This window comes from Salvelinus namaycush, chromosome 1, assembly GCF_016432855.1.
Source record: "Salvelinus namaycush isolate Seneca chromosome 1, SaNama_1.0, whole genome shotgun sequence".
NCBI classification, from domain to species: domain Eukaryota; kingdom Metazoa; phylum Chordata; class Actinopteri; order Salmoniformes; family Salmonidae; genus Salvelinus; species Salvelinus namaycush.
In genome coordinates, this window is record NC_052307.1 from 28,193,937 (window position 1) to 28,216,506 (window position 22,570).

General features: G+C 45.6%; 1 protein-coding gene across 1 annotated transcript in view; it reads right to left on the reverse strand.

The window, feature by feature from the left end:
- Window positions 1-1,769: 1,769 nt before the first annotated feature.
- The window catches only part of LOC120054811 (oxysterol-binding protein 2-like), an 80,863-nt gene continuing 60,062 nt past the window's right edge, over window positions 1,770-22,570 (reverse strand). The window contains exons 6-14 of the mRNA XM_039002459.1: window positions 9,682-9,751; window positions 8,653-8,802; window positions 8,210-8,455; window positions 7,826-7,946; window positions 4,777-4,880; window positions 3,694-3,789; window positions 3,257-3,441; window positions 2,855-3,075; window positions 1,770-1,976 (exon numbers count right to left, since the gene is read on the reverse strand). Of these exons, the coding sequence (XP_038858387.1) occupies window positions 1,834-1,976; window positions 2,855-3,075; window positions 3,257-3,441; window positions 3,694-3,789; window positions 4,777-4,880; window positions 7,826-7,946; window positions 8,210-8,455; window positions 8,653-8,802; window positions 9,682-9,751 (1,336 nt within the window). The 3' untranslated portion in view covers window positions 1,770-1,833. The remainder of the gene's footprint in view (window positions 1,977-2,854; window positions 3,076-3,256; window positions 3,442-3,693; window positions 3,790-4,776; window positions 4,881-7,825; window positions 7,947-8,209; window positions 8,456-8,652; window positions 8,803-9,681; window positions 9,752-22,570) is intronic.

The following is a 22,570-nucleotide window of genomic DNA, read 5'->3' on the forward strand; positions in this document are numbered from 1 at the left end:
CTTTGTATAAAAATAATTTTCAGTGTGAGAGTAAGTCTCTATTAATACAAAACATTAAATCTGCAACCAAACCGTGGGCGGTAGTTAGAATCAACTTCTAACTGGCTGGATCAATTTAAATTAAAAGGTACAGTAACAGTACATTTTCATTAAAACTTCAGATTCCAACTATAAACATTACTTATTGTTCCGATTATTATTAGAACTGTTTTATAATCATATTATTGTCTTGTTATTATCTTGTTATCACAAAATATTCACACAAAAGGCCAGACAGTGGGTACAATACTTCCAGCCCAAATACTACATTCCTAACAGTAATTACAAAATATACTAACACTTTGTCAAGAATCCTGTCACCTAAGACATGTAGTGCACAAATCAGTTCTTAAAGGCAAAAGACTGACAGTGCCTTCACCAGCTGATCCCAGATCAGCCTGTCCACAGCTCTTCAACACTAGGAGTTAGGACTAGGTTTATGCTCAGGTGAACCTGGGTCAGTGCCTGGGAGTCAGTGTCTCCACTAGCATCCCTCCCTGGCTGAACAGTGGTATGCTATGGGAGGCCTGAGGAGCATGCTGTCTGTCTGTGTTAAGATGCCAATATACTGTCAGTAGCCACCATGGGCCTCCTTCAGCGCTATAGCAACATCAGACAGTTCTGTAGGAATACAACTACAGGTCCAGAGCAGGCTCTGATCTGTCATATAGGCTGTAGAACTATACACTGTGGTGTAAAATTCACACTCTGCCTAGATATTCATGTGTGGGATGATGGATCTGTTTTTGGGACAAGTAATTGGTGTGCAGGTTCTAGCTACAATGCCATTTATATCCTTTAAATGACTCACTGCACAATAGAAGTGTATGTGTTTCTATGGTTAAGCACCAAAGGACTGGGTGAGTGTGCAGTGCCCAGGCTGGAGTCTCCTCGACATCAACACGGATATGCATTAAGCTGTGGAAACCCACAAAGAAAAGTGCTTATTTACCTCAATAGACAAAGCTTCAATTACCAGTGGAGTGGAAGTGTGACTGTGTTTGGGAGGTATCACAATATACCCAGTTTGTGTTTGGAAAAATACTCTGGTTGTCAAACCACGTTGGTTACGGTCTGAGCTCAATATGGTTATACGCAGGTCTAAACCTGGTTCCTCCTGCAATGGAGAAAAGAACAGAGGGAACTTAAGTTCTTTACCAGGCAGACGGACATAGATGAAGAACTAATTCAAGCGTTGGAGTCTGTGCCTACTGCCTACCTACACTTTCCGATACCAGTTACTAATCAAAATAAATGTCCATCCTTTTAAAGTATACTGTCTTTCTATAAACTTCTGTGGCCTTCTTTTTGTTTGTCGGTCTGTTAGAGAGGATAGACTTCATCCCATCCCAGTCTACAGTGGAGGAGAGGAGGACTGATTTAGATGGGTTGCTATTCAATCATTAAAACCCAGAAAAAACGATGTACTGAGCAGAGGAATAGTGCATTGTGGGTAGCGCGTGTGGAGCACCTGATTATTTTGGACATCTCTATTGGGTCCATTTTCTATGGTATTCAATCTCTCCTCTCTCTCACACCCCCACACCCCCCCATACAGCTCAGTGCTATGTTGTCAGGGAGGACCTATAGAAGGCCCCTTCTCTGCTTTGACTCTGTAAAACAGATGAAGTGTGTGTGTCCGTGGGGAGGTAAACTGTATTGTGAGTGTGTGAGACGTACACAGTTGCACACAGAGGTCCACACCCAGACCCCTCTTCCTCCAGGGCCAGTGGTAGAGCAGTCTCATGGGCCTGGGTGAGTCCAGTGAGGGGGTAGGATGGGTGTGGTCGAGGCTTAGAAGATTTCAGTGCACATACTCCAGTCCTGACTGTCCTTAGCCTCCCAGTATCCACCCTTGTACACAAAGTTTGTCTCTCCAGTGATGGCGTTCGTCCTCTTGTGGAACCACTGTGGCTGGAAGCCCTCGTACTCCCGGCCTGGGGGGAAGAGACACAAGCGTCACTTATACAGTGGGCTACGGTCAGGTCACTCCCACACATTACGCACACCTCTAGGTCTGTTTCTCTGGCTCAGAAACAGTACAGCCGTAGGAGGGCCAAGTCAAGTCTGAATGAAAGAGGCGCATGGCAGCAGGAAAAAGACTGAGTGTCTTTTTCCTGGGTCATAGTCAGGAAGAGTGGGTACTAGGGAGTCAGTCAGCATGCAGACCTCATATAAAGGATCCATTTCAGTTCCAGGTTGTCTTTATTGCAGTGGTGCTGCACAGACCTGGATGATCCAGACACGTTAAACATCTGGACAAGTGTTTAAGGTCTCTGGGCCACATTAATATGATATAGTAATCTCAGACACAAAAAGACAACCTGGAACGCTGCCATTAGCAGGCCACAGAGGGGAGGGTCAACACAAAAAAGATGGGGGTGTGGGGGAGAGGGTGATGCACAACGGGGGGACACAAGGCAACCCCCACTCACCAGAGTCGTCATAATCACACTCTGACCACCAACAGAGGGAGGAAAAGAGAGACGCGTCATGGGCACATCAAAATACGGCCAAGCCTAGGTCCCATAGCTACACAGAGCACTGGACATTAACAATGTAACCAGGATTACAGTAGCCTCCATTAGCTCTTCACTTTCAATTCTCATCTGTCTCACTCCAGGTAATACTGTTCTTGTCATAGCATTTACATAAAGGTCAGGGGACGGGAGGAATGATTCAAAGTTATTGGACTTAATAAAGGCCTTTCCCTTTCTACCCTGCTCCTTTCTCTCTATCAGTTGTTCTCTCTGTCAACTCTCCACTGCCTCTTTCTCTCTCTCCACCCTGCCCTCCCTCTCTCACTGTGTCTTACCGTCATCAAGTGCATCTGTGGCCTCTGCCTCTCTCCTTCTCCTCACAGCTCTCTGTTTCTCTTCTAGTCTCTGTTTCTCAGAGTTGGCCTCGTCCCATCTCCCCGCCTCCATCAGCCTCTGGTCCGGTCTCAGCCGGCTGTCCGTCAGCCCCACCCCATCCTCCGGCTCATTCAACGTTAGCGCCAGCGCCGAGAAGAAGTACATGTTCTCAGCGTTATCCCTAACAGAGAGAGAGAGAGAGAGAAAAGAGAGGAGGTGGGTGGGAGATAGAGGAGAGCGGTTAGGTTGATCTGTGCTCTATAATGTAGTAATCTTTGTTGTGTTGTTGGATTAAATGGTGATCTGTGTTATCTGCTGTAGTGTTTTACTGCGTGAGGCTGGGCAGGCTGGGCAGTGCTTACGGGAGAGGGTATTTCTTCCACAGTAGTTTGGGGGACAGGGTCTGGTAGACTGTCTTCTGCTTGCCCTCGGAGCCGCTGCCCCCTTTGCTGCTCTGGACGATCTTGGAGCTCTCGATCTTATCGTCCCATGTGCCAGACAGGATGTAGTGGGCCTGCCCTCCACTGTCTGACACCACCCCTGTCACCTGGACAGCACACACACACACACAGAGGAAATGTATCATTCCGTTTGTAGAAATGAATACAATATCCCTCACTATAGTTCATTATTAACAACTATTTTGAAAGAATAGTCCATTCAAAAATGATATATTCACTTGTATTATCCAGCAGGGGGCAGCACACAACAGTGTGACAGCCGAGCCTATGAGCTCATCCTGCCACGGTCAGGTTTCAGCCAGTGCTGATTAGAGCGTTGTGATGGTGGTGACATGTACCTTGCGTGGGACATCCCTGGAGAAATAGCTGTAGGGGGAGAACTTGAGGTGGCACGTCTCCTTGGTCCTGTGGTTGACTATCTCAATGTCCCCTGACTGTCCCGAGAGAGAGAGAGAGAGAGAGAGAGAGAGAGAGAGAGAGAGAGAGAGAGAGAGAGAGAGAGAGAGAGAGAGAGAGAGAGAGAGAGAGAGAGAGAGAGAGAGAGAGAGAGAGAGAGAGAGAGAGAGAGAGAGAGAGAGAGAGAGAGAGAGAGAGAGAGAGAGAGAGAGAGAGAGAGAGAGAGAGAGAGAGAGAGAGAGAGAGAGAGAGAGAGAGAAAAGGGAAGATAGAATGGGATGGAAGAGAAAAGAGGTGGGTGGAATAGGAGGGAGAATTTCTGGTTAGCATCAATAGCAATCAGAAACAACCGATGAGTCATTGTCAGAACATTCCACAGCTGTATCAGAACAGTGTCTTTACATTCATCCCCCTCAGGGATGTAATGAGATTCTACTAGAAAGCTCTATATAATTGACACTAAGGTGTGCTTTAGGGACTGCTGAGAGGGTGTTTGTGAGTGTGCCAAATTCTATCATATGCTCGCTAGAGTTTATTCCCTGACCCCTGTCTTCCTCCTCCTCCTATTCCAGTGAGGGGCTGGTACATAGTACAGAGTAGTACTACAGACAGATGATGTGACAGACCAACAGACAGACAGTTACAGACTGTAATTGAGTCATCACAGAGAGAGGGGAGGGTGTTACTAGAAATGAAAGGCAGAGAAACCATCAAAGACCACAAACAGGCTTATTTGTGTGCTGTTCTGTTCTGTTCTGTTGCCATTGACCTCTGCCTCCACACAATACTAACTCCACCAGCCTGGATTACATTACAAACAGCTACAGGATGAAAATAGGAAACAATAGATGATAGATACCTCTTACACATGGAGGGCTGGCATACAGTACACATGGATATTGACTGAATCAGACACACACAGGGTCAGACAATGAGGACACAAGAGGAGAGTAGGAGAGAGACATGGATAGGTAAGAACATGGGAGGAGGAGGGAGAAGAGCCATGATGTAGTTAGTAGACAGACCTGGTCAATCCACAGCTTGCCCACGATGATGTTGTGCACGGTGGAGGTTACCTTCCTCCAAACATAATGGTTCCCACTGGAGTGGAACTGCAGGTGAATGGCACCTGGGGAGAGAGGGGAAAGGCCAAAAAAGGAGAGAACATTGAGATATAATCGAGAGATGGAGTGGAGGGGATGAAATGCAGTCAGAGAAAGAGTGACAACACCGTAGCAAGGCAACATGTATTGTGGTTGATATTCTGGTTCTTATTTTGAGTCATTTATAAACAAGGTCAGTCCAACCTGCAGAGACCTGGCCTGATGACACAGGGGTGGCTAAGAGAGAGAGGCAGGGACTCAGTCTGTTGTCACATATGACTTACTTTACTTACTTAAATCTCACTAGGATTACAATAAACATACAAGAGGATAATTTGTATAGTTCAAATTGATAACACGGCTTCATGTTATAGGATATGTATCAATCAAATCTATGGGATCTATTCATCTCTCATTTATCAGGGCCTTAGAGACCCATGGGCACAGCCAGAGTTTATGCATCTGTCACAGGGGTCGTTAGATTCGTTTTCACACTGCTCTCCATCTATGGTTTAGTGAGTGAGTGGAAGGGAATGGGAGGACAGAGGTGATGCTGAGGTTGCTGACCTACAGAGAGATCCTGGTGTTCCCACCTATAAACATATATACAGTGTCCTCTGTAATTATCGAGACAGTGAAGCATCTTCTCTTCTTTTGGCTCTATACTCCGAAAGTTTGGGATTTGAAATCATACAAGGACTATGAGGTTAGTACAGACTGGCAACATACATTTTTGTGTATTTCCATCCATATCGGGTGAATAATGATGAGTGAGAAAGTTACAGACGCACAAATATCATACCTCTCACCATTACAATAACAGGGGAGATTAGCGTTTTTGGAGGGGTATGATATTTGTGCATCTGTATATTTCTCACTCCTCATTATTCACGATTCATTCAGGATTATCTGTAATCATGGTAGCATCCTCATTCATGTAGAAGTGTTTAGAAATATATTATATACTTATTTACAATAAAAGTGACTCCAAAATGACACAATACATTATTTACCATTAATTTCTATTGGGCACAAAATAAACTGAAACCAAAATAAACAGCAAATGCATCCAACAAATGTGTAGAGTCACAAGCTTGATGTAGTCATTGCATGCTATGAATATGGGACCAAATACTTAACTTTTTTCTACTTTAATATACATACACAGTACCAGTCAAAAGTTTGGACACACCTACTCATTCAAGGGTTTTTCTTTATTTTGGAATCATGTAATAACCAAAAAAAGTGTTAAACAAATCAAAATATTTCTTCAAAGTAGCCACCCTTTGCCTTGTTGACAGCTTTGCACACTCTTGGCATTCTCTCAACCAGCTTCACCTGGAATGCTTTTCTAACAGTCTTGAAGGAGTTCCCACATAATGCTGAGCACTTGTTGGCTGTTTTTCCTTCACTGCGGTCCAACTCATCCCAAACCATCTCAATTGGGTTGAGGTCGGGTGATTGTGGAGGCCAGGTCATCTGATGCAGCACTCCATCACTCTCCTTCTTGGTAAAATAGCCCTTACACAGCCTGGATATCTGTTGGGTCCTTGTCCTGTTGAAAAATAAATTATAGTCCCACTAAGCCCAAACCAGATGGGATGGCGTAATGCTGCAGAATGCTGTGGTAGCCATGCTGGTTAAGTGTGCCTTGAATTCTAAATAAATCAATCACAGACAGTGTCACCAGCATAGCATCCCCACACCATCACACCTCCTCCTTCATGCTTCACGGTGGGAACCACACATGCTGAGATCATCCGTTCACCTACTCTCCGTCTCACAAAGACACGGCGGTTGGAACCAAAAATATACAAGTTGGACTCATCAGACCAAAGGACAGATTTCCACCAGTCTAATGTTCATTGCTTGTGTTTCTTGGCCCAAGCAAGTCTCTTCTTCTTATTGGTGTCCTTTCGTAGTGGTTTCTTTGCAGCAATTCGACCAGGAAGGCCTGATTCATGCAGTCTCCTCTGAACAATTGATGTTGAGATGTGTCTGTTACTCGAACTCTGTAAAACACTTATTTGGGCTGCAATCTGAGGTGCAGTTAACTCTAATGAACTTATTCTCTGCAGCATAGGTAACTATGGGTCTTCCTTTCCTGTGGCGGTCCTCATGAGAGCCAGTTTCATCATAGAGCTCGATGGTTTTTGCAACTGCACTTGAAGAAACTTTCAAAGTTCTTGACATTTTCATGATAGACTGACCTTCATGTCTTAAAGTAATGATGGACTGTCATTTCTCTTTGCTTATTTGAGCTGTTCTTGCCATAATATAGACTTGGTCTTCTACCAAATAGGGCTCTCTTCTGTATACCACCCCTACCTTGTCACAACATAATTGATTGGCTCAAACGTATTAAGGAAAGACATTCCACAAATTAACTTTTAACAAGACACACCTGTTAATTGAAATGCATTTCAGGTGACTACCTCATGAAGCTGGTTGAGAGAATGCCAAGAGTGTGCAAAGCTGTCATCAAGGCAAAGGGTGGCTACTTTGAAGAATCTCAAATATAAAATATATTGTGATTTGTTTAATACTTTTTTGGTTACTACATGATTCCATATGTGTTATTTAATCGTTTTGATGTCTTCACTATTATTCTACAATGTAGAAAATAGAAAAAATTAAGAAAAACCCTGGAATGAGTAGGTGTGTCCAAACTTTTGACTGGTACTGTAAGTGAATTTGTCCCAATACTTTTGCCCCCCTAAAATGGGGGGACTATATACAAAAAGTGCTGTCAATTCTAAACGGTTCACCCGATGTGGATAAAAAGTCTGCAATTTAACCTCACAGTCATTGTTTGATGTCAAATCCAAACTTTTGGAGTATAGAGCCAAAAGAAGAAAACATGCTTCACTGTCCCTATAATTAGAGGCCACTGTACACAGTCATGAGACCTTTATTTGCATAGAGTGTGTGTTGACAGTGCTCAGTACATGCTGAATATACAGCAACTCACCCAGAGGCATTATGGAGAGGTATTTGCCACGAAACTTGCTGGCTATGGTGATTTCCTGCCAGAGGGTCCAGCCTCGCTGAGAAATCACATGGTGAGATGCTGCTGGGGGGTGATGGCTCACCTAGGGGGGGGGGGGGGGGGGGGGGAGGTTATTTACACGCTCAAAGGAATATCACTGCTCTAGCTTATAGTATGTCAATGATTGGTACTTTTTGTGTATCATCATGGCTTGTATGTTTTGTAGAGGCACTAAATGGTAGTGCCATTTGCAGATACATGGAGTATTTTCCTGTGTGTGTGTGTGTGTGTGTGTGTGTGTGTGTGTGTGTGTGTGTGTGTTTGTCTCAGCGTAATATTGTAATTTATCTCTGTCTCTGTGTGTACCTGCTCACACAGCGAGCGGTAGCCGAAGTCCTCCAGGCGGTCCAGCTCGTAGGTCTCCCCCAGCAGGGGGTTGAAGGGCTTGGCCGTGCGGTGGACAGTGGTGGAGTAGGAGGACACAGAGAAGGCTGCCACCAGACACAGCTGCTCCAGGGAGCTCTCGCAGCGCGCCGCCTTGTCCAGCAGCTCATGGTACTCCAGGTCCTCTGTCAGCCGCTGCAGCATGGACAGGGGCTCGTTGAAGTTCACCTGTAGACAGACAGGCAGACAGAGAGAAAGACAGACAGACAGACAGACGGCAGTGGTTACAAGAGTTTTGTCATTGACTAGCACATTTCGGATGAGTCCCAAATAGCAGCCTATTGGGATGCCAGCTCTCCCCACCTCTCCTGCACTCACACCCAGGCTCATTCTACTACATGGACACAAGCATGACACACACTCACAGGCATGGGGATCTTGGAGAGCTCCTTGCCGATGCAGTTCTTCATGATGCTCCACAGGTTGAGGGAGTAATTGGGTTTGTCTGGGATGTGGCTCCTCCTCCTTCTGAGGGGCTGCAGCTCTTTCCCTGAATCATTACAGCTAGGATACACCTGAGAGAGAGAGAGAGAGAGAGAGAAAAAGAGGGAGAGAGAAAGAGGAAGAGATAGGGAGAGAGAAAGAGACAGATGGGGAGGGAGAGAGAGATGGGGAAGGAGTGGGAGAGAGAGAAACGTCTGTCACTGTCAGTGTAGATGTCACGTTGGTATATATGATTCGGGAGACAGGCGCAGGAATGTGTAATAGGGTTTTTTATTATACCCCAAATTACGGTGTGCCATGTAAGGGCATGAAGACCAAACAAACACGTAACAAAAACACAGGGTACCAACGGACATTGTAACAATAATGGACAGTCCAATGGAAACCAAAGGGCACACTTATACAAGTGCTAATCAGTGGGAACAGGGGACAGGTGTGCATAATGAAAGTTCCGGAGGGATCCGTGACAGTAGATCTCTAACTTTGTAGATCTTAGCTTGTCAGGGACTCAGTGAGTCCCCATCTGGAAGTAGAGTGACAGAGAAAGAGAGAAAGAGAGGGAGGAAGAGACGGAATAAAAGAGGAGAATGAGAGAGATAGAATTGGAAAAACAGATGTCTGACTGGTAATTAAGATCCAGAGAAATGATGGCGAGAGAGAGAGTACTTGTGAGTGTATGTGTGTTCCTGTGTGTGGTCAAAGCATGCCTGTGTGTGTGTGTGTGTGTGTGTGTGTGTGTGTGTGTGTGTGTGTGTGTGTGTGTGTGTGTGTGTGTGTGTGTGTGTGTGTGTGTGTGTGTGTGTGTGTGTGTGTGTGTGTGTGTGTGAGAATGTAGAAAACATGCCCAAGTTTGTGATAGCTTCACACACAGTGACAAAGGTGAATAGTATAAAGCCTAGATGTGGACAGGCATGTGGATTATTACTGAGAACTGTTTGGAGGAAAGAGACACTCACATTTTCCTGGTTCCAGTCATTGGTCTGGCCTCCACTCGCTCCACTCAGGTTACTCTGAGAATGCCTAGAAGAGGGAGAAACATCTTCTTAACAATAACACACACACACACACACACACACACACACACACACACACACACACACACACACACACACACACACACACACACACACACACACACACACACACACACACACACACACACACACACACACACACACACACACACACACACACAGGCATGCTTTGACCACACACAGGAACACACATACACTCACAAGTACTCTTGTGAGGTGGGTAGATGTGTCTCTGAGCTGTTGTGTTGGAGGTGGATAGATGTGTCTCTGAGCTGCTGTGTTAGAGGTGGATAGATGTGTCTCTGAGCTGTTGTGTTAGAGGTGGATAGATGTGTCTCTGAACTGTTGTGTTAGAGGTGGATAGATGTGTCTCTGAGCTGTTGTGTTGGAGGTGGATAGATGTGTCTCTGAGCTGTTGTGTTAGAGGTGGATAGATGTGTCTCTGAGCTGTTGTGTTAGAGGTGGATAGATGTGTCTCTGAACTGTTGTGTTAGAGGTGGATAGATGTGTCTCTGAGCTGTTGTGTTAGAGGTGGATAGATGTGTCTCTGAGCTGTTGTGTTGGAGGTGGATAGATGTGTCTCTGAGCTGTTGTGTTAGAGGTGGATAGATGTGTCTCTGAGCTGTTGTGTTAGAGGTGGATAGATGTGTCTCTGAGCTGTTGTGTTGGAGGTGGATAGATGTGTCTCTGAGCTGTTGTGTTAGAGGTGGATAGATGTGTCTCTGAACTGTTGTGTTAGAGGTGGATAGATGTGTCTCTGAGCTGTTGTGTTAGAGGTGGATAGATGTGTCTCTGAACTGTTGTGTTAGAGGTGGATAGATGTGTCTGAGCTGTTGTGTTAGAGGTGGATAGATGTGTCTCTGAACTGTTGTGTTGGAGGTGGATAGATGTGTCTCTGAGCTGTTGTGTTAGAGGTGGATAGATGTGTCTCTGAACTGTTGTGTTGGAGGTGGATAGATGTGTCTGAGCTGTTGTGTTAGAGGTGGATAGATGTGTCTCTGAACTGTTGTGTTAGAGGTGGATAGATGTGTCCCTGAGTTGTTGTGTTGGAGGTGGATAGATGTGTCTCTGAGCTGTTGTGTTAGAGGTGGATAGATGTGTCTCTGAACTGTTGTGTTAGAGGTGGATAGATGTGTCCCTGAGTTGTTGTGTTGGAGGTGGATAGATGTGTCTCTGAACTGTTGTGTTGGAGGTGGATAGATGTGTCCCTGAGTTGTTGTGTTGGAGGTGGATAGATGTGTCTCTGAGCTGTTGTGTTAGAGGTGGATAGATGTGTCCCTGAGCTGTTGTGTTGGAGGTGGATAGATGTGTCTCTGAGCTGCTATGTTAGAGGTGGATAGATGTGTCTCTGAGCTGTTGTGTTAGAGGTGGATAGATGTGTCTGAGCTGTTGTGTTAGAGGTGGATAGATGCGCCTCTGAGCTGCTATGTTAGAGGTGGATAGATGTGTCTCTGAGCTGCTATGTTAGAGGTGGATAGATGTGTCTCTGAGCTGTTGTGTTAGAGGTGGATAGATGTGTCTGAGCTGTTGTGTTAGAGGTGGATAGATGTGTCTCTGAGCTGTTGTGTTAGAGGTGGATAGATGTGTCTCTGAGCTGCTATGTTAGAGGTGGATAGATGTCTCTGAGCTGTTGTGTTAGAGGTGGATAGATGTGTCTCTGAGCTGTTGTGTTAGAGGTGGATAGATGTCTCTGAGCTGTTGTGTTAGAGGTGGATAGATGTGTCTCTGAGCTGCTATGTTAGAGGTGGATAGATGTGTCTCTGAGCTGCTATGTTAGAGGTGGATAGATGTCTCTGAGCTGTTGTGTTAGAGGTGGATAGATGCGTCTCTGAGCTGCTATGTTAGAGGTGGATAGATGTGTCTCTGAACTGTTGTGTTGGAGGTGGATAGATGTGTCTCTGAGCTGTTGTGTTGGAGGTGGATAGATGTGTCTCTGAGCTGCTATGTTAGAGGTGGATAGATGTGTCTCTGAGCTGTTGTGTTAGAGGTGGATAGATGTGTCTCTGAGCTGTTGTGTTAGAGGTGGATAGATGTCTCTGAGCTGCTATGTTAGAGGTGGATAGATGTGTCCCTGAACTGTTGTGTTGGAGGTGGATAGATGTGTCTCTGAACTGTTGTGTTAGAGGTGGATAGATGTGTCTCTGAGCTGTTGTGTTGGAGGTGGATAGATGTGTCTCTGAACTGTTGTGTTGGAGGTGGATAGATGTGTCTCTGAACTGTTGTGTTGGAGGTGGATAGATGTGTCTGAGCTGTTGTGTTAGAGGTGGATAGATGTGTCTCTGAACTGTTGTGTTAGAGGTGGATAGATGTGTCTGAGCTGTTGTGTTAGAGGTGGATAGATGTGTCTCTGAGCTGTTGTGTTGGAGGTGGATAGATGTGTCTCTGAACTGTTGTGTTAGAGGTGGATAGATGTGTCTGAGCTGTTGTGTTAGAGGTGGATAGATGTGTCTCTGAACTGTTGTGTTAGAGGTGGATAGATGTGTCTCTGAGCTGTTGTGTTGGAGGTGGATAGATGTGTCTCTGAGCTGTTGTGTTGGAGGTGGATAGATGTGTCTCTGAACTGTTGTGTTAGAGGTGGATAGATGTGTCTGAGCTGTTGTGTTAGAGGTGGATAGATGTGTCTCTGAACTGTTGTGTTAGAGGTGGATATATGTGTCTGAGCTGTTGTGTTAGAGGTGGATAGATGTGTCTCTGAGCTGCTATGTTAGAGGTGGATAGATGTGTCTCTGAGCTGTTGTGTTAGAGGTGGATAGATGTGTCTCTGAGCTGTTGTGTTGGAGGTGGATAGATGTGTCTCTGAGCTGCTATGTTAGAGGTGGATAGATGTGTCTCTGAGCTGTTGTGTTAGAGGTGGATAGATGTGTCTCTGAGCTGTTGTGTTGGAGGTGGATAGATGTGTCTCTGAGCTGTTGTGTTAGAGGTGGATAGATGTGTCTCTGAACTGTTGTGTTAGAGGTGGATAGATGTGTCTCTGAGCTGTTGTGTTAGAGGTGGATAGATGTGTCTCTGAACTGTTGTGTTAGAGGTGGATAGATGTGTCTGAGCTGTTGTGTTAGAGGTGGATAGATGTGTCTCTGAACTGTTGTGTTGGAGGTGGATAGATGTGTCTCTGAGCTGTTGTGTTAGAGGTGGATAGATGTGTCTCTGAACTGTTGTGTTGGAGGTGGATAGATGTGTCTGAGCTGTTGTGTTGGAGGTGGATAGATGTGTCTCTGAACTGTTGTGTTAGAGGTGGATAGATGTGTCCCTGAGTTGTTGTGTTGGAGGTGGATAGATGTGTCTCTGAGCTGTTGTGTTAGAGGTGGATAGATGTGTCTCTGAACTGTTGTGTTAGAGGTGGATAGATGTGTCCCTGAGTTGTTGTGTTGGAGGTGGATAGATGTGTCTCTGAACTGTTGTGTTGGAGGTGGATAGATGTGTCCCTGAGTTGTTGTGTTGGAGGTGGATAGATGTGTCTCTGAGCTGTTGTGTTAGAGGTGGATAGATGTGTCCCTGAGCTGTTGTGTTGGAGGTGGATAGATGTGTCTCTGAACTGTTGTGTTGGAGGTGGATAGATGTGTCTCTGAGCTGTTGTGTTAGAGGTGGATAGATGTGTCTCTGAACTGTTGTGTTGGAGGTGGATAGATGTGTCTGAGCTGTTGTGTTAGAGGTGGATAGATGTGTCTCTGAACTGTTGTGTTAGAGGTGGATAGATGTGTCCCTGAGTTGTTGTGTTGGAGGTGGATAGATGTGTCTCTGAGCTGTTGTGTTAGAGGTGGATAGATGTGTCTCTGAACTGTTGTGTTAGAGGTGGATAGATGTGTCCCTGAGTTGTTGTGTTGGAGGTGGATAGATGTGTCTCTGAACTGTTGTGTTGGAGGTGGATAGATGTGTCCCTGAGTTGTTGTGTTGGAGGTGGATAGATGTGTCTCTGAGCTGTTGTGTTAGAGGTGGATAGATGTGTCCCTGAGCTGTTGTGTTGGAGGTGGATAGATGTGTCTCTGAGCTGCTATGTTAGAGGTGGATAGATGTGTCTCTGAGCTGTTGTGTTAGAGGTGGATAGATGTGTCTGAGCTGTTGTGTTAGAGGTGGATAGATGCGCCTCTGAGCTGCTATGTTAGAGGTGGATAGATGTGTCTCTGAGCTGCTATGTTAGAGGTGGATAGATGTGTCTCTGAGCTGTTGTGTTAGAGGTGGATAGATGTGTCTGAGCTGTTGTGTTAGAGGTGGATAGATGTGTCTCTGAGCTGTTGTGTTAGAGGTGGATAGATGTGTCTCTGAGCTGCTATGTTAGAGGTGGATAGATGTCTCTGAGCTGTTGTGTTAGAGGTGGATAGATGTGTCTCTGAGCTGTTGTGTTAGAGGTGGATAGATGTCTCTGAGCTGTTGTGTTAGAGGTGGATAGATGTGTCTCTGAGCTGCTATGTTAGAGGTGGATAGATGTGTCTCTGAGCTGCTATGTTAGAGGTGGATAGATGTCTCTGAGCTGTTGTGTTAGAGGTGGATAGATGCGTCTCTGAGCTGCTATGTTAGAGGTGGATAGATGTGTCTCTGAACTGTTGTGTTGGAGGTGGATAGATGTGTCTCTGAGCTGTTGTGTTGGAGGTGGATAGATGTGTCTCTGAGCTGCTATGTTAGAGGTGGATAGATGTGTCTCTGAGCTGTTGTGTTAGAGGTGGATAGATGTCTCTGAGCTGCTATGTTAGAGGTGGATAGATGTGTCCCTGAACTGTTGTGTTGGAGGTGGATAGATGTGTCTCTGAACTGTTGTGTTAGAGGTGGATAGATGTGTCTCTGAGCTGTTGTGTTGGAGGTGGATAGATGTGTCTCTGAACTGTTGTGTTGGAGGTGGATAGATGTGTCTCTGAACTGTTGTGTTGGAGGTGGATAGATGTGTCTGAGCTGTTGTGTTAGAGGTGGATAGATGTGTCTCTGAACTGTTGTGTTAGAGGTGGATAGATGTGTCTGAGCTGTTGTGTTAGAGGTGGATAGATGTGTCTGAGCTGTTGTGTTAGAGGTGGATAGATGTGTCTCTGAGCTGTTGTGTTGGAGGTGGATAGATGTGTCTCTGAACTGTTGTGTTAGAGGTGGATAGATGTGTCTGAGCTGTTGTGTTAGAGGTGGATAGATGTGTCTCTGAACTGTTGTGTTAGAGGTGGATAGATGTGTCTCTGAGCTGTTGTGTTGGAGGTGGATAGATGTGTCTCTGAGCTGTTGTGTTGGAGGTGGATAGATGTGTCTCTGAACTGTTGTGTTAGAGGTGGATAGATGTGTCTGAGCTGTTGTGTTAGAGGTGGATAGATGTGTCTCTGAGCTGCTATGTTAGAGGTGGATAGATGTGTCTCTGAGCTGCTATGTTAGAGGTGGATAGATGTCTCTGAGCTGTTGTGTTAGAGGTGGATAGATGCGTCTCTGAGCTGCTATGTTAGAGGTGGATAGATGTGTCCTCTGAACTGTTGTGTTGGAGGTGGATAGATGTGTCTCTGAGCTGTTGTGTTGGAGGTGGATAGATGTGTCTCTGAGCTGCTATGTTAGAGGTGGATAGATGTGTCTCTGAGCTGTTGTGTTAGAGGTGGATAGATGTGTCTCTGAGCTGTGTGTTAGAGGTGGATAGATGTCTCTGAGCTGCTATGTTAGAGGTGGATAGATGTGTCCCTGAACTGTTGTGTTGGAGGTGGATAGATGTGTCTCTGAACTGTTGTGTTAGAGGTGGATAGAGTGTCTCTGAGCTGTTGTGTTGGAGGTGGATAGATGTGTCTCTGAACTGTTGTGTTGGAGGTGGATAGATGTGTCTCTGAACTGTTGTGTTGGAGGTGGATAGATGTGTCTGAGCTGTTGTGTTAGAGGTGATAGATGTGTCTCTGAACTGTTGTGTTAGAGGTGGATAGATGTGTCTGAGCTGTTGTGTTAGAGTGGATAGATGTGTCTCTGAGCTGTTGTGTTGGAGGTGGATAGATGTGTCTCTGAACTGTTGTGTTAGAGGTGGATAGATGTGTCTGAGCTGTTGTGTTAGAGGTGGATAGATGTGTCTCTGAACTGTTGTGTTAGAGGTGGATAGATGTGTCTCTGAGCTGTTGTGTTGGCTTGAGCTGTTGTTGTGGAGGTGGATAGATGTGTCTCTGAGCTGTTGTGTTAGAGGTGGATAGATGTGTCTTGAACTGTTGTGTTAGAGGTGGATAGATGTGTCTCTGAGACTGTTGTGTTAGAGGTGGATAGATGTGTCTCTGAACTGTTGTGTTAGAGGTGGATAGATGTGTCTGAGCTGTTGTGTTAGAGGTGGATAGATGTGTCTCTGAACTGTTGTGTTGGAGGTGGATAGATGTGTCTCTGAGCTGTTGTGTTAGAGGTGGATAGATGTGTCTCTGAATGTTGTGTTGGAGGTGGATAGATGTGTCTGAGCTGTTGTGTTGGAGGTGGATAGATGTGTCTTGAACTGTTGTGTTAGAGGTTGATAGATGTGTCCCTGAGTTGTTGTGTTGGAGGTGGATAGATGTGTCTCTGAGCTGTTGTGTTAGAGGTGGATAGATGTGTCTCTGAACTGTTGTGTTAGAGGTGGATAGATGTGTCCCTGAGTTGTTGTGTTGGAGGTGGATAGAGATGGTCTCTGAACTGTTGTGTTGGAGGGGGATAGATGTGTCCCTGAGTTGTTGTGTTGGAGGTGGATAGATGTGTCTCTGAGCTGTTGTGTTAGAGGTGGATAGATGTGTCCTGAGCTGTTGTGTTGGAGGTGGATAGATGTGTTCTCTGAACTGTGTTGTGTTGGAGGTGGATAGATGTGTCTGGAGGTGGATAGATGTGTCTCTGAACTGTTGTGTTGGAGGTGATAGATGTGTCTGAGCTGTTGTGTTAGAGGTGGATAGATGTGTCTCTGAACTGTTGTGTTAGAGGTGGATAGATGTGTCTGAGCTGTTGTGTTAGAGGTGGATAGATGTGTCTCTGAGCTGTTGTGTTGGAGGGGATAGATGTGTCTCTGAACTGTTGTGTTAGAGGTGGATAGATGTGTCTCTGAGCTGTTGTGTTGGAGGTGGATAGATGTGTCTCTGAGCTGTTGTGTTGGAGGTGGATAGATGTGTCTCTGAGCTGCTATGTTAGAGGTGGATAGATGTGTCTCTGAGCTGCTATGTTAGAGGTGGATAGATGTGTCTCTGAGCTGTTGTGTTGGAGGTGGATAGATGTCTCTGAGCTGCTATGTTAGAGGTGGATAGATGTGTCCCTGAACTGTTGTGTTGGAGGTGGATAGATGTGTCTGAGCTGTTGTGTTAGAGGTGGATAGATGTGTCTCTGAGCTGTTGTGTTAGAGGTGGATAGATGTGTCTCTGAGCTGCTATGTTAGAGGTGGATAGATGTGTCTCTGAGCTGTTGTGTTAGAGGTGGATAGATGTCTCTGAGCTGCTATGTTAGAGGTGGATAGATGTGTCCCTGAACTGTTGTGTTGGAGGTGGATAGATGTGTCTCTGAACTGTTGTGTTAGAGGTGGATAGATGTGTCTCTGAGCTGTTGTGTTGGAGGTGGATAGATGTGTCTCTGAACTGTTGTGTTGGAGGTGGATAGATGTGTCTGAGCTGTTGTGTTAGAGGTGGATAGATGTGTCTCTGAACTGTTGTGTTAGAGGTGGATAGATGTGTCTGAGCTGTTGTGTTAGAGGTGGATAGATGTGTCTCTGAGCTGTTGTGTTGGAGGTGGATAGATGTGTCTCTGAACTGTTGTGTTAGAGGTGGATAGATGTGTCTCTGAGCTGTTGTGTTGGAGGTGGATAGATGTGTCTCTGAGCTGTTGTGTTGGAGGTGGATAGATGTGTCTCTGAACTGTTGTGTTAGAGGTGGATAGATGTGTCTGAGCTGTTGTGTTAGAGGTGGATAGATGTGTCTCTGAACTGTTGTGTTAGAGGTGGATATATGTGTCTGAGCTGTTGTGTTAGAGGTGGATAGATGTGTCTCTGAGCTGCTATGTTAGAGGTGGATAGATGTGTCTCTGAGCTGTTGTGTTAGAGGTGGATAGATGTGTCTCTGAGCTGTTGTGTTGGAGGTGGATAGATGTGTCTCTGAGCTGCTATGTTAGAGGTGGATAGATGTGTCTCTGAGCTGTTGTGTTGGAGGTGGATAGATGTGTCTCTGAGCTGTTGTGTTAGAGGTGGATAGATGTGTCTCTGAACTGTTGTGTTAGAGGTGGATAGATGTGTCTCTGAGCTGTTGTGTTAGAGGTGGATAGATGTGTCTCTGAACTGTTGTGTTAGAGGTGGATAGATGTGTCTGAGCTGTTGTGTTAGAGGTGGATAGATGTGTCTCTGAGCTGCTATGTTAGAGGTGGATAGATGTGTCTCTGAGCTGTTGTGTTAGAGGTGGATAGATGTCTCTGAGCTGTTGTGTTAGAGGTGGATAGATGTGTCTCTGAGCTGCTATGTTAGAGGTGGATAGATGTGTCTCTGAGCTGCTATGTTAGAGGTGGATAGATGTGTCTCTGAGCTGTTGTGTTGGAGGTGGATAGATGTCTCTGAGCTGCTATGTTAGAGGTGGATAGATGTGTCCCTGAACTGTTGTGTTGGAGGTGGATAGATGTGTCTGAGCTGTTGTGTTAGAGGTGGATAGATGTGTCTCTGAACTGTTGTGTTAGAGGTGGATAGATGTGTCTCTGAGCTGTTGTGTTGGAGGTGGATAGATGTGTCTCTGAACTGTTGTGTTGGAGGTGGATAGATGTGTCTGAGCTGTTGTGTTAGAGGTGGATAGATGTGTCTCTGAGCTGTTGTGTTGGAGGTGGATAGATGTGTCTCTGAACTGTTGTGTTAGAGGTGGATAGATGTGTCTGAGCTGTTGTGTTAGAGGTGGATAGATGTGTCTCTGAACTGTTGTGTTAGAGGTGGATAGATGTGTCTCTGAGCTGTTGTGTTGGAGGTGGATAGATGTGTCTCTGAGCTGTTGTGTTGGAGGTGGATAGATGTGTCTCTGAACTGTTGTGTTAGAGGTGGATAGATGTGTCTGAGCTGTTGTGTTAGAGGTGGATAGATGTGTCTCTGAACTGTTGTGTTAGAGGTGGATATATGTGTCTGAGCTGTTGTGTTAGAGGTGGATAGATGTGTCTCTGAGCTGCTATGTTAGAGGTGGATAGATGTGTCTCTGAGCTGTTGTGTTAGAGGTGGATAGATGTGTCTCTGAGCTGCTATGTTAGAGGTGGATAGATGTGTCTCTGAGCTGTTGTGTTGGAGGTGGATAGATGTGTCTCTGAGCTGCTATGTTAGAGGTGGATAGATGTGTCTCTGAGCTGCTATGTTAGAGGTGGATAGATGTCTCTGAGCTGCTATGTTAGAGGTGGATAGATGTCTCTGAGCTGCTATGTTAGAGGTGGATAGATGTGTCTCTGAGCTGTTGTGTTAGAGGTGGATAGATGTGTCTGAGCTGTTGTGTTAGAGGTGGATAGATGCGCCTCTGAGCTGCTATGTTAGAGGTGGATAGATGTGTCTCTGAGCTGCTATGTTAGAGGTGGATAGATGTGTCTCTGAGCTGTTGTGTTAGAGGTGGATAGATGTGTCTGAGCTGTTGTGTTAGAGGTGGATAGATGTGTCTGAGCTGTTGTGTTAGAGGTGGATAGATGCGCCTCTGAGCTGCTATGTTAGAGGTGGATAGATGTGTCTCTGAGCTGCTATGTTAGAGGTGGATAGATGTGTCTCTGAGCTGCTATGTTAGAGGTGGATAGATGTGTCTCTGAGCTGCTATGTTAGAGGTGGATAGATGTGTCTCTGAGCTGCTATGTTAGAGGTGGATAGATGTGTCTCTGAGCTGCTATGTTAGAGGTGGATAGATGTGTCTCTGAGCTGTTGTGTTAGAGGTGGATAGATGTGTCTCTGAGCTGCTATGTTAGAGGTGGATAGATGTGTCTCTGAGCTGCTATGTTAGAGGTGGATAGATGTGTCTCTGAGCTGTTGTGTTAGAGGTGGATAGATGTGTCTGAGCTGTTGTGTTAGAGGTGGATAGATGTGTCTCTGAGCTGCTATGTTAGAGGTGGATAGATGTGTCTCTGAGCTGTTGTGTTAGAGGTGGATAGATGTCTCTGAGCTGTTGTGTTAGAGGTGGATAGATGTGTCTCTGAGCTGCTATGTTAGAGGTGGATAGATGTGTCTCTGAGCTGCTATGTTAGAGGTGGATAGATGTGTCTCTGAGCTGTTGTGTTGGAGGTGGATAGATGTCTCTGAGCTGCTATGTTAGAGGTGGATAGATGTGTCCCTGAACTGTTGTGTTGGAGGTGGATAGATGTGTCTGAGCTGTTGTGTTAGAGGTGGATAGATGTGTCTGAGCTGTTGTGTTAGAGGTGGATAGATGCGCCTCTGAGCTGCTATGTTAGAGGTGGATAGATGTGTCTCTGAGCTGCTATGTTAGAGGTGGATAGATGTGTCTCTGAGCTGTTGTGTTAGAGGTGGATAGATGTGTCTCTGAGCTGCTATGTTAGAGGTGGATAGATGTGTCTCTGAGCTGCTATGTTAGAGGTGGATAGATGTGTCTCTGAGCTGTTGTGTTAGAGGTGGATAGATGTGTCTCTGAGCTGCTATGTTAGAGGTGGATAGATGTGTCTCTGAGCTGCTATGTTAGAGGTGGATAGATGTGTCTCTGAGCTGCTATGTTAGAGGTGGATAGATGTGTCTCTGAGCTGTTGTGTTAGAGGTGGATAGATGTGTCTCTGAGCTGTTGTGTTAGAGGTGGATAGATGTGTCCCTGAGTTGTTGTGTTGGAGGTGGATAGATGTGTCTCTGAACTGTTGTGTTGGAGGTGGATAGATGTGTCTGAGCTGTTGTGTTAGAGGTGGATAGATGTGTCTCTGAGCTGCTATGTTAGAGGTGGATAGATGTGTCTCTGAGCTGCTATGTTAGAGGTGGATAGATGTGTCTGAACTGTTGTGTTAGAGGTGGATAGATGTGTCTCTGAGCTGTTGTGTTAGAGGTGGATAGATGTGTCTGAGCTGTTGTGTTAGAGGTGGATAGATGCGTCTCTGAGCTGTTGTGTTAGAGGTGGATAGATGTGTCTGAGCTGTTGTGTTAGAGGTGGATAGATGTGTCTCTGAGCTGTTGTGTTAGAGGTGGATAGATGTGTCTCTGAACTGTTGTGTTAGAGGTGGATAGATGTGTCCCTGAGTTGTTGTGTTGGAGGTGGATAGATGTGTCTCTGAACTGTTGTGTTGGAGGTGGATAGATGTGTCCCTGAGTTGTTGTGTTGGAGGTGGATAGATGTGTCTCTGAGCTGTTGTGTTAGAGGTGGATAGATGTGTCCCTGAGCTGTTGTGTTGGAGGTGGATAGATGTGTCTCTGAGCTGCTATGTTAGAGGTGGATAGATGTGTCTCTGAGCTGTTGTGTTAGAGGTGGATAGATGTGTCTGAGCTGTTGTGTTAGAGGTGGATAGATGCGCCTCTGAGCTGCTATGTTAGAGGTGGATAGATGTGTCTCTGAGCTGCTATGTTAGAGGTGGATAGATGTGTCTCTGAGCTGTTGTGTTAGAGGTGGATAGATGTGTCTGAGCTGTTGTGTTAGAGGTGGATAGATGTGTCTCTGAGCTGCTATGTTAGAGGTGGATAGATGTGTCTCTGAGCTGTTGTGTTAGAGGTGGATAGATGTCTCTGAGCTGTTGTGTTAGAGGTGGATAGATGTGTCTCTGAGCTGCTATGTTAGAGGTGGATAGATGTGTCTCTGAGCTGCTATGTTAGAGGTGGATAGATGTGTCTCTGAGCTGTTGTGTTGGAGGTGGATAGATGTCTCTGAGCTGCTATGTTAGAGGTGGATAGATGTGTCCCTGAACTGTTGTGTTGGAGGTGGATAGATGTGTCTGAGCTGTTGTGTTAGAGGTGGATAGATGTGTCTCTGAGCTGTTGTGTTAGAGGTGGATAGATGTGTCTCTGAGCTGCTATGTTAGAGGTGGATAGATGTGTCTCTGAGCTGTTGTGTTAGAGGTGGATAGATGTCTCTGAGCTGCTATGTTAGAGGTGGATAGATGTGTCCCTGAACTGTTGTGTTGGAGGTGGATAGATGTGTCTCTGAACTGTTGTGTTAGAGGTGGATAGATGTGTCTCTGAGCTGTTGTGTTGGAGGTGGATAGATGTGTCTCTGAACTGTTGTGTTGGAGGTGGATAGATGTGTCTCTGAACTGTTGTGTTGGAGGTGGATAGATGTGTCTGAGCTGTTGTGTTAGAGGTGGATAGATGTGTCTCTGAACTGTTGTGTTAGAGGTGGATAGATGTGTCTGAGCTGTTGTGTTAGAGGTGGATAGATGTGTCTCTGAGCTGTTGTGTTGGAGGTGGATAGATGTGTCTCTGAACTGTTGTGTTAGAGGTGGATAGATGTGTCTCTGAGCTGTTGTGTTGGAGGTGGATAGATGTGTCTCTGAGCTGTTGTGTTGGAGGTGGATAGATGTGTCTCTGAACTGTTGTGTTAGAGGTGGATAGATGTGTCTGAGCTGTTGTGTTAGAGGTGGATAGATGTGTCTCTGAACTGTTGTGTTAGAGGTGGATATATGTGTCTGAGCTGTTGTGTTAGAGGTGGATAGATGTGTCTCTGAGCTGCTATGTTAGAGGTGGATAGATGTGTCTCTGAGCTGTTGTGTTAGAGGTGGATAGATGTGTCTCTGAGCTGTTGTGTTGGAGGTGGATAGATGTGTCTCTGAGCTGCTATGTTAGAGGTGGATAGATGTGTCTCTGAGCTGTTGTGTTAGAGGTGGATAGATGTGTCTCTGAGCTGTTGTGTTGGAGGTGGATAGATGTGTCTCTGAGCTGTTGTGTTAGAGGTGGATAGATGTGTCTCTGAACTGTTGTGTTAGAGGTGGATAGATGTGTCTCTGAGCTGTTGTGTTAGAG